At 40.4% G+C, this 12,851-nt stretch overlaps 2 protein-coding genes across 9 annotated transcripts in view; one reads left to right on the plus strand and one right to left on the minus strand.

Annotated features, from left to right (window-relative positions):
- The window catches only part of pcnx1 (pecanex 1), a 296,740-nt gene that overhangs the window by 258,309 nt on the left and 25,580 nt on the right, over positions 1 to 12,851 (plus strand). For all 8 annotated transcript variants that reach the window (XM_041214599.1, XM_041214600.1, XM_041214597.1 and 5 more), the window contains 4 exons: positions 3,181 to 3,434; positions 4,686 to 4,916; positions 6,177 to 6,277; positions 9,860 to 10,010. In XM_041214599.1, coding sequence (XP_041070533.1) covers positions 3,181 to 3,434; positions 4,686 to 4,916; positions 6,177 to 6,277; positions 9,860 to 10,010 — 737 coding nt within the window. The remainder of the gene's footprint in view (positions 1 to 3,180; positions 3,435 to 4,685; positions 4,917 to 6,176; positions 6,278 to 9,859; positions 10,011 to 12,851) is intronic.
- Positions 1 to 12,851, minus strand: part of LOC121292522 (polypeptide N-acetylgalactosaminyltransferase 11-like) — a 108,557-nt gene that overhangs the window by 40,133 nt on the left and 55,573 nt on the right. The window lies entirely within an intron of this gene.

Genomic DNA, 12,851 nt, shown 5'->3' on the forward strand with positions numbered 1-12,851 from the left:
CAGTAGTGTGGCAGGGACAGAAACCTGATTGGAAGGATTCAAACTTTGAGTTCCAGGAAAGATGAGATTGGATTTGGGAGGTGACAATTCATTCAAAGACTTCAGAGAGGAAAGGGAAATTGGAAATTGGACGTTGAACAGTAGTTTGCAAGGATGGTGGAATCAAAACTTGATTTTTTAAGGGGATGGGTGATGGTGGCAAATTTGAAGGAGAGAGGGGCAACACCTGGAGAGTTCAAACAGTTTACAATATTGGCTAGCACAGGGGCCTGGAGGTGAGGTTGAGTGATCAGTTTAATGAGATAGGATTGAGGGAACAGGAGGTGGATCTCATAGACAAGATGAGCTCAGAGGGAGCATGAGGGGAGATAGGAGAGAAACTAGACATGGAATTGAGTTCAGGGCAATGGCATGGAGTAGCATTAAAGGAAGTTTGGCCAGGTGAGCTAGTGTAAGGGAGGGATGCAGCAGAGGTGGCTGCTTTGGATTGCCTTGATCTTAGTGACAAAGAAGACCATGAGCTGCTAGCATTTGTTGGATGTAAGGGTGAAGGGGGCAGGGAAGAAGGGCTTAAGAAGATGGTTTTTAGTGGAGAAAAGAAGCGAGGATTGTCTTTGCACTCCAGGGTGATCCTGAACTAATGAGCAGTTTTAGCAGTTGAGAGCAGGACCTGATAAAGATTTTAATTGGCCCAGCCAGATCTCTTGGTGGTTGGCTGAACCAGTCTCCCGCCATATCCTTTCAAGCCTGCTTTCCTTAGAGTTAAGGGAGCAGAGATGAGGTCTGTACCAGGTGGAATGGGCTGGGTGAGACAGAGTAATGCTTTTACTGGGGATTAAGAATCAAAGATGGAGGTGAGGGTGCGGTTGAGTAAATCAGTTGCTGCAAAAATATTGCGCTGAACAGAGGGCCAAAGAATTGAGATTTTGAAAGTGCAGTTGTAGGTGAATTGGGGTGTTGTTTTTTTTTCCAGGGCCTGATACAGGAGGAGATATGGCTGGGGCTTGGAAGGGGGCTGTGGGTGGTGTGTGACACAAGGAAGTGATCGGAGGTGGCCTTATTTGTAATTGATATGATGGGACTAGCAAGACCACATGAGGTGGCAAGGTCAACAGGGTGGCTGTGAATATGGGTTGAGAAGTTTACGTGGAGGGAGAGATTTGGGGAAGGTAAGAGGGCAGTGAACTCAGGAGAGAGAACATGATGTGTTGAGATGGAGGGTGAAATCACTGAGGATGAGAAGTCATTCAGTGCAGAGGCTGAGAGAGGGAAGCAGGTGAAGATATCTCAGTGAGAAAAATTTTATTATACTTTGGAGGGCAGTACAGAAAAAAGATTTTGAAAGAGGGGTTAGGGAATGGAGCAAGGTGAAGTGCTCGAGGATGAAGTGCCAGAGGAATAGAGGGTCAGGCCAAGGTGTGATCTGGTGATGTGCCACACCGTCAATGTGACAGTCTGATGGGGCAAGTCGTGAAAGATGGAGAGTCTTTAATAAGGCGGAAGGTGTACTCACCCCTCAGCCAGTGCATTTTGTTTACTTTTTCTGTCTGTTTTATCTCTCTTCCTTAATCCCATCCGTATTTCCCAATTTTTATTCCACTTTTGCACCGTGTTAAAATCTAATTTATATTTCCTGCTTTATGCTTTGGACCCCGTGTGCCTCCGTGAGGATTCTTCAACAGCCTTGCTATTGTTTACCAGGGGCAGAATTTTCTGCCTGTCGGGCGGGTGGTGTGGGAGCGGGCGCAGGCCCGATCGGCGCCGCCATTTTACATGGGCGGGCCAGTTGAAGCCCGCCCAGCGTGATGCGCACCTGGAAGCGCTATGCGCTCCCTGTGTGGTTGGGGAGTGGGTTGCCTGAGTCGGGAGTGCGCTCTTTAGCGCATGTACGTGAAAGAGCGCAGAAGTCTCCCTGAGGCAGGGAGTTGCCTCAGGAAGATTAATTTGAGTGTGATAAACAGAAAAAAAGATTTAAAAAAAATATATTCAGACATGTTCCCTCATGTGAAACTGTCACATGAGCTGGGACATGTGCATTGATTTCAATTTAAAAAAAATTTCAAAATTTAAAATCACTCTTGATATCTCATCCCACTTGTGGATGAGGTTCCATGAAAAATGGAAAGGCCGCCTGAGCTCTTCGCCTGCCTGCCAACCTTAAGGTTGGACAGGCAGCTCCATTAATTATTTTTATTGACAGTTAAATGACCTTAATAGGCCTTTGACAGTGCGGCAGGGGTGCACACCTGCCGAACTGAAAATCTAAATGATGCGCCATGACGTCGGGACACACGCCCGACATCACCACGCGTCATTTTACACCTCAGCAAGCGGTCCCCTGCCTGCCGAGCTGAAGATTCAGCCCCTGGTTTCTTAGGCATCACAGATCCCTTGCAGAGGGAGCAGTGCTGCAAAAGATACCAGACAAACGGAAAGCTTTGCTGACCATCCTGCGAAAATTCTGAGCAGCTGTCAGCGAGGTGAACAGCGAGTCCTGTCCCTGTGTTGCTGAGAGCAAAATCCGGGCTGTGATGTGTTTAAAATCTCTGGAGGGGGGCTTGAATCCACAGAGTCAGAATCAACATTAGATCCAGACTAACACACTGAACCATTTCAACTAGCAAAATAAATTACTTTCTGCAAACAAGTATGTAATGCTACAGTTTCAATCCTCAGATTGAATGGAGACAGCGTAGTGTCAGACAGAGCAGAAATTGTCAGGTTCAATTCCAGGTTAGCTAATTTCAGTTTGAGTAAGTGTCTTCAGGGAAGGGGATATTTGGCTAGGGCTCATTATTGCTATCCAGTGATTCTTTAAAGCAAGTATGTGTCTGTTCATTGGGTAAGGATTGAAGCAAGATTGGTTTTAATGCCCATCACCTGGTTAGATAAAGTGCTGAAAATTCCAAATGCAGAATAGCCACCTGAGCATGGAGGATTGTTGGTACCCTGGAGTCTTCCAGAAAGATGGAGAGAGTTGAAAACTGCAATCAGAATCAGAATCCAGCACTGAAGAAGAGTCATACAGACTTGAAAAGTTAACTCTGTCTTTCTCTCCACAGATGCTGTCAGACCTGCTGAGTTTTTCCAGCATTTTTTGATTTTGAATCAGAATTTAGACCCATTTGTAATAATTTTAACAATATAATGACAGCCTTGATCTTTTCTCTCTCCCTGCAGGCACCTACTGTCAACAGCGGGAGGTGGAAGCAATCACAGAAGGGGTAGAGGAAGATGAGGGATTCTGCTGTTGCGAGCCAGGTCACATTCCTCACATGTTATCTTTTAATGCTGCTTTCGGTCAGCGTTGGCTCGCCTGGGAGGTTCTGGTCACCAAGTATGTGCTAGAGGGCTACAGCATCACTGACAACAGTGCTGCATCCATGCTGCAGGTGTTTGACCTGAGAAAGATCCTCACAACTTACTATGTGAAGGTAATCTCTTCATGCATTTTTGCACATTGTCACCTCGACTACATTAATGTCTGATTATGCTGAACGGCTTAACATAAAGCAACATTATCTCTGAACGGTAATCAGGTGCTATTCAACAGTATGTAAGGGCCACAAAAACCCAGTGCTTCCATTTTTTTGAGGTTCCTGTACTTTATGGGATTTTCTGTTCGAATGTAGGATGGAGGACTGAGATCCCTAATCTGGGGAATTTCACTGTCCAAAACGCCAAGTAAATTTAGACCATATCTTCACATGTGCCACCTATCTCTTGGTTCAAGAAACTACGGGCCTTGAGCAACTTCAATACTCCCATATTGCTGTAATGTCACTGGGCCCAGGGTTTTATTCTGCATTTCACCAAGCTGTCTTGGGTCTCGATCAGCTTGATGCTGATGCTGGGCGACAGTGAGAAAGTATTGAAATTTCTTTCATATCGACCACAAGAATAATTTTCCCAATAAAATAATAAAAAAGTAATAGAAGGACAAGATCAAGAAGCAAGAAAGTAAATTGTGAGTTTATAGATATTTAATATAACCTTACATTGAAGAATTCCCATATGTACTCAAATGAAAGTCCAAACAATTATTGAAATGCTTTCCTTGTGTACTGATTTTCCATTTGTGAAATGATACAGTGAAATAGAATAAAAACCATGTGAAAAGACATGATTGCAGAGAAAATGTGTCAGGAGATGGAAACATTGTAACCTCCATTTTGTTTTAGCCATTCCTTTCTAGCTTTTAATTCGTATTCAAGAACAGAATTATAATATCTTACCATTGCAGTGTCAATACAGCTCTGCTGAGCAGCAGGGCGTGTGTCACGTCACCAGGTTCTCCATTTGCTGAGGTCATAACTTCAACTGTGCTACTGTGAGGGAGCACCATGAAGGGGCCAAGCACTTGTCTCTGAGACACTTGTCCCTCAGGCCATTTGCATTACCTGCTGTTGACAGTTGCAAAGCAGCCTTGGCAGAGACTTGATTGTCAGCTGGACCAGGTTGGTATGATGGACAAAAAGAACAATCTGGGAAAGAAGGGGAGAAAATAGTTTCAAAACTAGTCTAAGCCACCAAAGATATTGCACAATGAAAGTGATGTTGAATTGGGTGATGTCAGGAATGACCAATGTTAATGTAATTTCGTTCAAGTGGATGCTGTTTTGTGGGAAAGGTTACCCATGTGTAATTTTAGTGCCTTCATTCTCTGTCTTCATATTCACATCTAGAGCATTTTATTCTATGTAACGAGTTCTCCCAAACTCGAGGAATGGCTTGGTAATGAAACCATGCAGGATGGGCTTCGACCATGTACTAGTCATAATTACGTGGATGTGGATCCCACCTTTAATCCAAACATCGACGAGGACTACGATCACAGATTGGCTGGAGTATCAAGAGAGAGTTTCTGTGGAATATATCTCAACTGGATCCAGTACTGTGCTTCTCGAAGAGAAAAGGTATTAGAAGCAGCAGCTGTGTGATAGTGATGGAAATGGATCCAATAGTAGCTTTTGAAAGGGAATTCATTAAGTACTTGAAAGAGAAAAAAATTGCAATTATTTGGGGAAAGAACCAGGGAATGGGAATAAATGGATTGTCCTTCAAAGGATCAGTGGGCCAAATAGCTTCCTTCAGCTTGTACTATTCCATCATTTTATATTCACTGGATAAAAGGTCACATCTCGTCTGATTCTCTAGTCAGGTCCTTCACCTGTATGATGGGTGAGCCACAGTATATACTAACCATAGCAGAGCGGTATACAAAGTATGAGATGGTTATAGGTCTTCAGTTCTATTTCTAGGACCATTGAGTGCAAATTATACTTCCTTTCAGATGATTCTATAGCATTATTCATAGTTAATTAGAAAAAATGTTTTTAGTCAGCAGAAATGCAAGATGATATGATCATGTATGTTTAGAAATGTTATGAAATGACTAATTGATTTTGTTGAGACTGAGTTGTATACCCAGTGGCTATTTGACCTCTGCTGAGCTCATCAGATGAGTCTCAACACCTTAATCAAATTTCTAGTTTAAGTAGTTTGTGGTGCACCTTAGCTGCAGAAACAGGCCTGGTCTGTTCCATATTGTTAAACACCTTGAACTGGTTGATTACAGCGTGCTGATTGCAGCATGCAACAATCCATTGGCCAGATTATGTGACTAATAGGGAGATTATAAAACTAGTATATTTTTCCTGAAGTCTTTATGCTGGGTATTCATTTCATATTGCAGTGTACGATTAAGGGATGTTTCCATAAAATTTGCAAAAAGGCTCCAAAAGTAACAGATCTTAAGATCAACAGTATATATATATATATATATATATATATATATATAAAAAATGAGAGGGGAAGGTTCAAAGCTTTACCTTGATTATTATATAGAACATATGCAGATGTAGATGAACAATATAACTTTAAACAATATGAAAACATAGTGCAATGCATGCAATATTGATATGCACACTTCAAAAAAAATCCCTTTTAATAAATTCATGAGGGAGTCTGCATGTTTCAGCAGAATGTAACTCAAAAATAGGACTTACGGTTGTGAGACTGAAGGGCAATTCTCTTTTTACCTTTCACTGAATATTTATGATTTCTGATGATTAAAAAGCTCCATGCTGACAGAAATAACTTGCTAAATGAGACAATGATGGGCTGTAGATTTATATACTGCATTTTCTGATGGTTTGCTTTTTAAATAATTTCAGCCTATATCTTCAGACAGAGACTCTGCATTGGTGATTCTGTGCTATGGGCTCAGTGTGCTGGGCAGGAGAGCTCTCGGAACAGCTTCCCATCACATGTCCAGGTACTCACTCCCTTTGACAAATTGAAGAATACTATATTGCGCACCAGTGCTGGAATTATGCTAACCAAATGCATTGTTCTTTATTGGGAACTTTAAGACTCTATCTGAATGCAATTGGTTGATATTTTGACTACTGGAGACCTAAAGCACGGGTATCATATAGAAGCTGTACTGATAAATATTTGGTAAGCTTTACCAGCCAACAGAGTTATAACATTTAATAACTACTCCTCGACTTGCTTATAAACGTAGTTAGGAATCAAAGACAGTAATGTGAACAACTTAACAGATTTCTGATATTAAAACAAGTTAGGAAAGAATTAGCAGAGGCACAATTACATATATATGGCAATTTATTAAAAAGGGTGTAATGCCAGAGGACTGGTGGACTGCCAATGTTATTCCTATATTTAAAAATGGAGATAGAATAAGTCTAGGAAACTATAGACCAGCTAGCTTAAAGTCAGTGGTAGGAAAGATAATGGAACATTTAATCAAAGGTGCAATAAAAAACATGTAGAAAATGAAAATCAAGAGCAGTTGGCATGGATTTTTTAAGAGAAGGTCATGCTTGACCAAACTTTTGAATTCTTTTAAGAAGTAACAGAACAAATATAGACAGGATGTAATATATTTGTATTTTCAAAAAGCCTTCAATAAGATACCACAAAGTAGACTTACAGTTAAGGTCAGAGCATGTGGAGTCAGGGAACAGCAGGCAGAATGGTTAGCATGTTGACTACAAAACAGGAGGCAGAGTAGAAGCTTTGGGTAGCTACTCAGATGAGCAAATGGTGGAAAGAGGTGTTACACAGTGATTGGTGCTCAGATCGCTGTTGTACTCAATTTATATTAATGATTTGGACTGGGGAATTAAATGCAGTTTCAGAATTTGTGGGTGAAAATAAGACATAAGAAATGGGAGCAGGAGTAGATTATTTAGCTCCTCGAGCCTACTTTGCCATTCAATAAGATCATAGCTGATCTGGTTATTGCCTTAACGCCACATTCTTGACTTCCCACGCACCCTGCTCCCCATCCTGTAACTCTTGACTACCACATAGATCAAAAATCTGTCTCTCAGCCTTGAATATATTCAACAATCCAGTCTCCATTGCTCTCTGGGGTAGACAATTTCAAAGGTTAATGACCCTCTGAGGGAAGAAATTCCTCCTCATCTCCATCTTAAATGGAAGACCCTTTATTTTGGACCTGTACCACATCCTCTCGGCATCTACCCTGTTAAGCCCCCTCAGAATTTTATGTTTCAATAAAATCACCTCTCATTCTTCTAAACTTCAATGCATATAGGCCCAACCTGCTCAAGCTTTCCTCAAGACAAACCCCTTCATCCTAGGAATCCCAACCTAGTGAATCTGCTTTGAACTGCCTCCAATACAAGTATATCCCTCCTTAAATAAGGAGACCAAAACTGTACGCAACATCCTAGATGTGTGTAAGGTTGTAGCAAGGATTCCTTATTTTGATACTTCCCCCCCCACCTTGCAATAAAGACCAACATTCCATTTGCCCTCCTAATTACTTGCTGTACCTCATGTATGAGAACACTCAGACCCTCTGTGCAGCATTCTGCAGTCTCTCTCCATTTAACTAATATTTTGCTTTTCTGCCCTTCCCACCAAAGTGGAAAACTGTACATTTTCCCTCAGCATACTCCTTTATGCCAAATTTTTATCCACTCATTTAACCCATCCATATCCCTTTGCAGGCTTTTTGTATCCTCCTCAAAACTTGCTTTCTTACCTATCTTCTTATCATCAGAACATTTGGCTATACTACACTCGGTCCCTTCATCAAAGTCATTAATGTAGATTGTAAACAGTTGAGGCCCCGCCACTGATCCCTGTGGCACTCTACTATAGTTACAGTTTGCCACCTGAAAATGACCCATTTTTCTCGACTTTCTTTCCTGTTCATTAGCCAATCCTCTTTCCATGCTGATATATTACCCCCAAAACTATGAGCTCTTATCTTGGGTAGTAACCTTTTATGTGGCACCTTATCAAATACCTTTTGGAAATCTAATTACACTACATCTACTGGTTCCCCAATTTGCCAAACAATTTCAAAAAATGAAGCAACACCAAGTGTAGTTGATAAAACCAGAATGCTTCAAAATACAGGAAAATATTAATAAACTTGCAAAATGGGCTTGTAATTGACAAATGAATTAAGTTGCAGGTTTTGTATTTTGATAGGAAGAATAAGGACGTCACATACTACCTGGATAATGATAATCTGAATGGGGTAGTGGAGTAAAGGAATCTCAGGGTAGAAGTACACAAATAACTAAAAATAGCAATGCAGATTAATAAGGCCATAAAAATGAGCAGTAAACAATAATATAAGGAATAAAACAAAAACTTAATGACCAGGGAAAATTGGGAAACTATGCTCATGTATATGTGCACTATTAGTTCATGCTTATCATAGGCTCACCTTATATTAGAGTTCCTCTAGTGATTGGAATAGAGTCTGAGTTGACATTTTGCTAAAAAGGAAATCTACTTTTAACGGAGTCTCTTCCATGGGGAAATTTTCTACAAGATTAGCTGAAGAAAGTCAACAGAGGCACATATCTCTTGTCTGTTACTGATGAGAGTATTTCTAGTAAATGGTCTTGGTTATTACAGTAAACATGATCATTTCTTCACCATTGAATGTCTGCTGTATTTAAAAAGTCCACATCTAAGCAATTTACATAACCGATTATGTTCGTTCATCTCCCTTTTAATACCTGTAGTGAAAAAGCAGTAACATGAAATAAAAACAGAAAATGTTAGAATTGCACACCAGATCTGTGAAATTTGTAAAGAGAAAGGATGGTTAATATAATCAAATTAATATCATTTGCAAGGATTTTGCTTGGGCTCCAAGCACTCAGGAAAAGCACTCAGAACCATAGATCAGTGGCAGCACAGAAGGAGACCATTCAGCCATTGTGTCTGAGCTGGCCTCTGAAGGAACAATTCACCTAATGTCACTTTATAAACATTACTCCTGGATTTCCAAGAGCCTTTACAACCAGAAAAGGTGCACATTCCGAATCTTTAACTTGACTCCCATCTTTTCAGATCTTGATGAACTGGCTTTGTTTCTGTTTCATGTCTCTTTTAATACTTGCCAGACTTTGCAACTTCACCTAGTCAGTTACCTTAATTGTGTCATCAGCAAACACTTTTGAAATGTAAGTATTCCCAAATACCTGCTTTTTATCCTCAGCTTGCATTACTCTTCTTTCAATCACCCACTCCCACTCCAGCTGATATTGGTCATTCTCTATTGTAGGCAGGGGAATATAGCTTCCTGGAGGAATGCAAGAGCAGCAGTTGATTTGTAAACATTACTGTCTGGTTTCTATGGGCTCTGTACAACATTGCAACTGAGATGAAGAGATAGACAGGAAGGAGGAATTGAGTCCATGTTGTGTCACTATTTGGTGCTGAATGTTGGTACTTCAGTGCTTTGCAATTATAGTCTTAAAGTCATGGGATTTATTGATGGTGATTTTTTTTGCAGTGTAACTTTGACATGATTAATAGCTAACATGTTTCCTTTCAGTAATCTAGAGTCCTTTCTGTATGGCCTCCATGCACTATTCAAGGGAGATTTTCGAATTTCCTCTGTGCGAGACGAGTGGATATTTGCTGATATGGAACTGCTGCGTAAAGTGGTAGTTCCTGGAATACGAATGTCCCTTAAACTTCATCAGGTAAAGTAACCACTTTTGAGCTGTACAAAAGTTTCCATCAGTTGTCTACAGACTGATTAGAGAGCTGGGCTTTAGTGATTTAGTGACCTGACAAATATATGCTAAGGAACCAGACAAATCCTAAATAACTCTCCTTAGCTATGTACCAAGGAACTGGCTGAAGATTTACCTCTTAGTGGAGGTCTAGGGATGAATAATGCCTAATTCAGTTTGTGAAACTTTCTTACGCTAACCAGCACAGATTGGAATACATTTAATTTACTAGACCCTGATCAATGTAACTTCAAGATGTTGAGTGAGTGAATTAAATCTTTCTTACTGAATCAGCAAGAAAGAAGCCAGAGCACAAGTCGTGTGCTAAATACTATTGGTTACAAATCTCAGTGGAAGTTGAGCATTAAGCATAATGGTGACAAAAGCACGGGGTTATAAATTGGTGAGATTACAAAAATTATAAAGGGCATTTAACTGAACTAGTCTGTGCTGGTGTTTATACTCCATACGTGTCTCCTCCCATTCCATCTGTCTCATCTTAACTTTTCACCATATCTTTCTATTCTCTTTTCTCCCATATGTTTGCCTTGTTTCATTTTGAAAACTTCTAAGCTATTTGCTTCAGCCTGGACTAGTGAGCTCCACATTCTAACCACTTTCTGAATAAAGAAACTTATTATTTCCCTATAGGATTTATTAGTAACTAGCTTTTGTTTATGGCCCCAGGATTTGGATTATCCCACAAATTGAAACATTATCTCTACATCCACTTTGTGTAACCCATCCATAATTTTAAATTCATAATTTTATCTCCTCTATCAGGAGATAATTTATAAACATCTAAGGAATTATTCTTGAAGTTAACAGCTTTGAATAGATTGTCAACTAACTCAAATCTATTTGTTTGACTAACAACGTTCAGAATGTATACAAGATAGTAATGCAGTTGGGTCAATCTCCTTTTATTCCCTGGGATGCAGGCTTTAGCTTCACGAGTGTTAAATTGATGAACCCTTTGCAACAGAGTTTTGTGTTGCACTTGGATATTTGGTTCAGATTGAACCCGGCTGAAGCACAAATGAGAAATCTGACCTGCCTTCCTTGAGAAGTTGGCGATGAGCCTCTTGAACTGCTGCTGCCCACTTTGCAAAGCTACATCCTCAATGCTGTTTGTCAGTGAGCTAAAGGAGTTTGATCCAGGAACGATATTTGCCCAAGTCAGCACTGGTGTGTAACTTGGAGAGGACTTGGCAGAAGCTGCTAAAGAATTTTTTTCAGATTGTTGCAGTGTATCCTGTAGATAGTTCACACCGGTGGAGTAATTGAATATTTAATCTAGCAAAAAAAAAAAACAAACAAAAAAACTGCGGATGCTGGAAATCCAAAACAAAAACAGAATTACCTGGAAAAACTCAGCAGGTCTGGCAGCATCGGCGGAGAAGAAAAGAGTTGACGTTTCGAGTCCTCATGACCCTTCTGTCGAAGGGTCATGAGGACTCGAAACGTCAACTCATTTAATCTAGCAGATGGGCTGCTGATCAAGCAGACTACTTTGTCGTAGATGGTCTTCAGCCTTTTGAGTGCTGCTGCAGCTGTTCAGTCAGACATATTCTATTAAACATATTCTATCAAACATATTCTATCTGTCTTTGTTTCAGATTTCCAGCATTCACAGCATTTTGCTTTTATCGTAGTATTCTATCAAACTCCTGACTTGTGGATAGTGGACAGGCTTTGGGAAGTATTTGCCTCAGATTACACTCTTATCTCCTAGTTTCCTCGGCATTTATGTGGCTGGGTCTAGTTGAGTTTCTGGTCAATGATGAACCCTAGGTGTTGGTATTAGGGGACTTGGTAATGGTATTTTTGTTGGGAGGTGGCTAGACTCTCTCTTGTTACAGATGGTCATTGCTTGATACACTTGTAGCATGAATGTTGCTTGCCACTTATCAGCCCAAGCCTGGATATTGTTCATTATCTGAGGAATTGAGCAAGAAGCTGACCACTGCCATCACCAGCAAGCAGCCTCACTTCTGTCATTGAAGGAGGGAGGCTCATTGAAGAAATGGTTGAAGATAGTGCTGCCTTAGGTTATGGGGCTGAAATCATTAGCTTCCAATAGGCACAGCCATCGTCCTTGGTGCCAGGTATGACTCTAGCTGCTGGAGAATTTTCTTAATGATTTCTGTTGACTTCAGTTTTAATAGGCTTGATGCCACTTTTGCCTAAAGATGGTCCTAATCGGTTCAGCCTTGTTTTTTGTACAATTGTGCTGGGCCCCATCATTGAGGATGTGGATAGTTATGGAGTCTCCTGCTACAATTGGTTGCTTACTGTCTATTACCATTCACAACTGGATTTGACAGGGATGCAGAACTTTGACCCCGATCCACTGTTTGTTGGATGTCCTAGTTCTGAGTGTAGCTTACTGCCTTTGCTATCTGGTATGCATGTAAAGCCCATGTTGTATTGTATGATTTCATTTTAAAAACCAGTATTAACTATTCACTTATGAGTACTCAATTCAGCAACTGAAATCCATGTTGTATGGATATGCTCAGGCAGCTGACAGGACATTTCCCTTACAAATCTTGAAGGCAATTGTTCAGGCAATTTTATGCAATACTGTTACCACAATGGAGTATTATTGTTTGGGATTGTGTATTCATTTTGTGCATTCAGTAACTGCTTGGCTATCCACAGTATTATACAGATAAAGATTACTTTATTTGTATAGTGCTTTGACACATCAAAATTACATAGTGCATCAAACAGTGAACTCACAAGAACAGGAGGAGGCCTTTCAACTCTTCAAACACATTCTGAATTCACTTAGATCATGACTGA

This window comes from Carcharodon carcharias, chromosome 20 (genome assembly GCF_017639515.1).
Source record: "Carcharodon carcharias isolate sCarCar2 chromosome 20, sCarCar2.pri, whole genome shotgun sequence".
Taxonomy (NCBI): Eukaryota; Metazoa; Chordata; class Chondrichthyes; order Lamniformes; family Lamnidae; genus Carcharodon; species Carcharodon carcharias.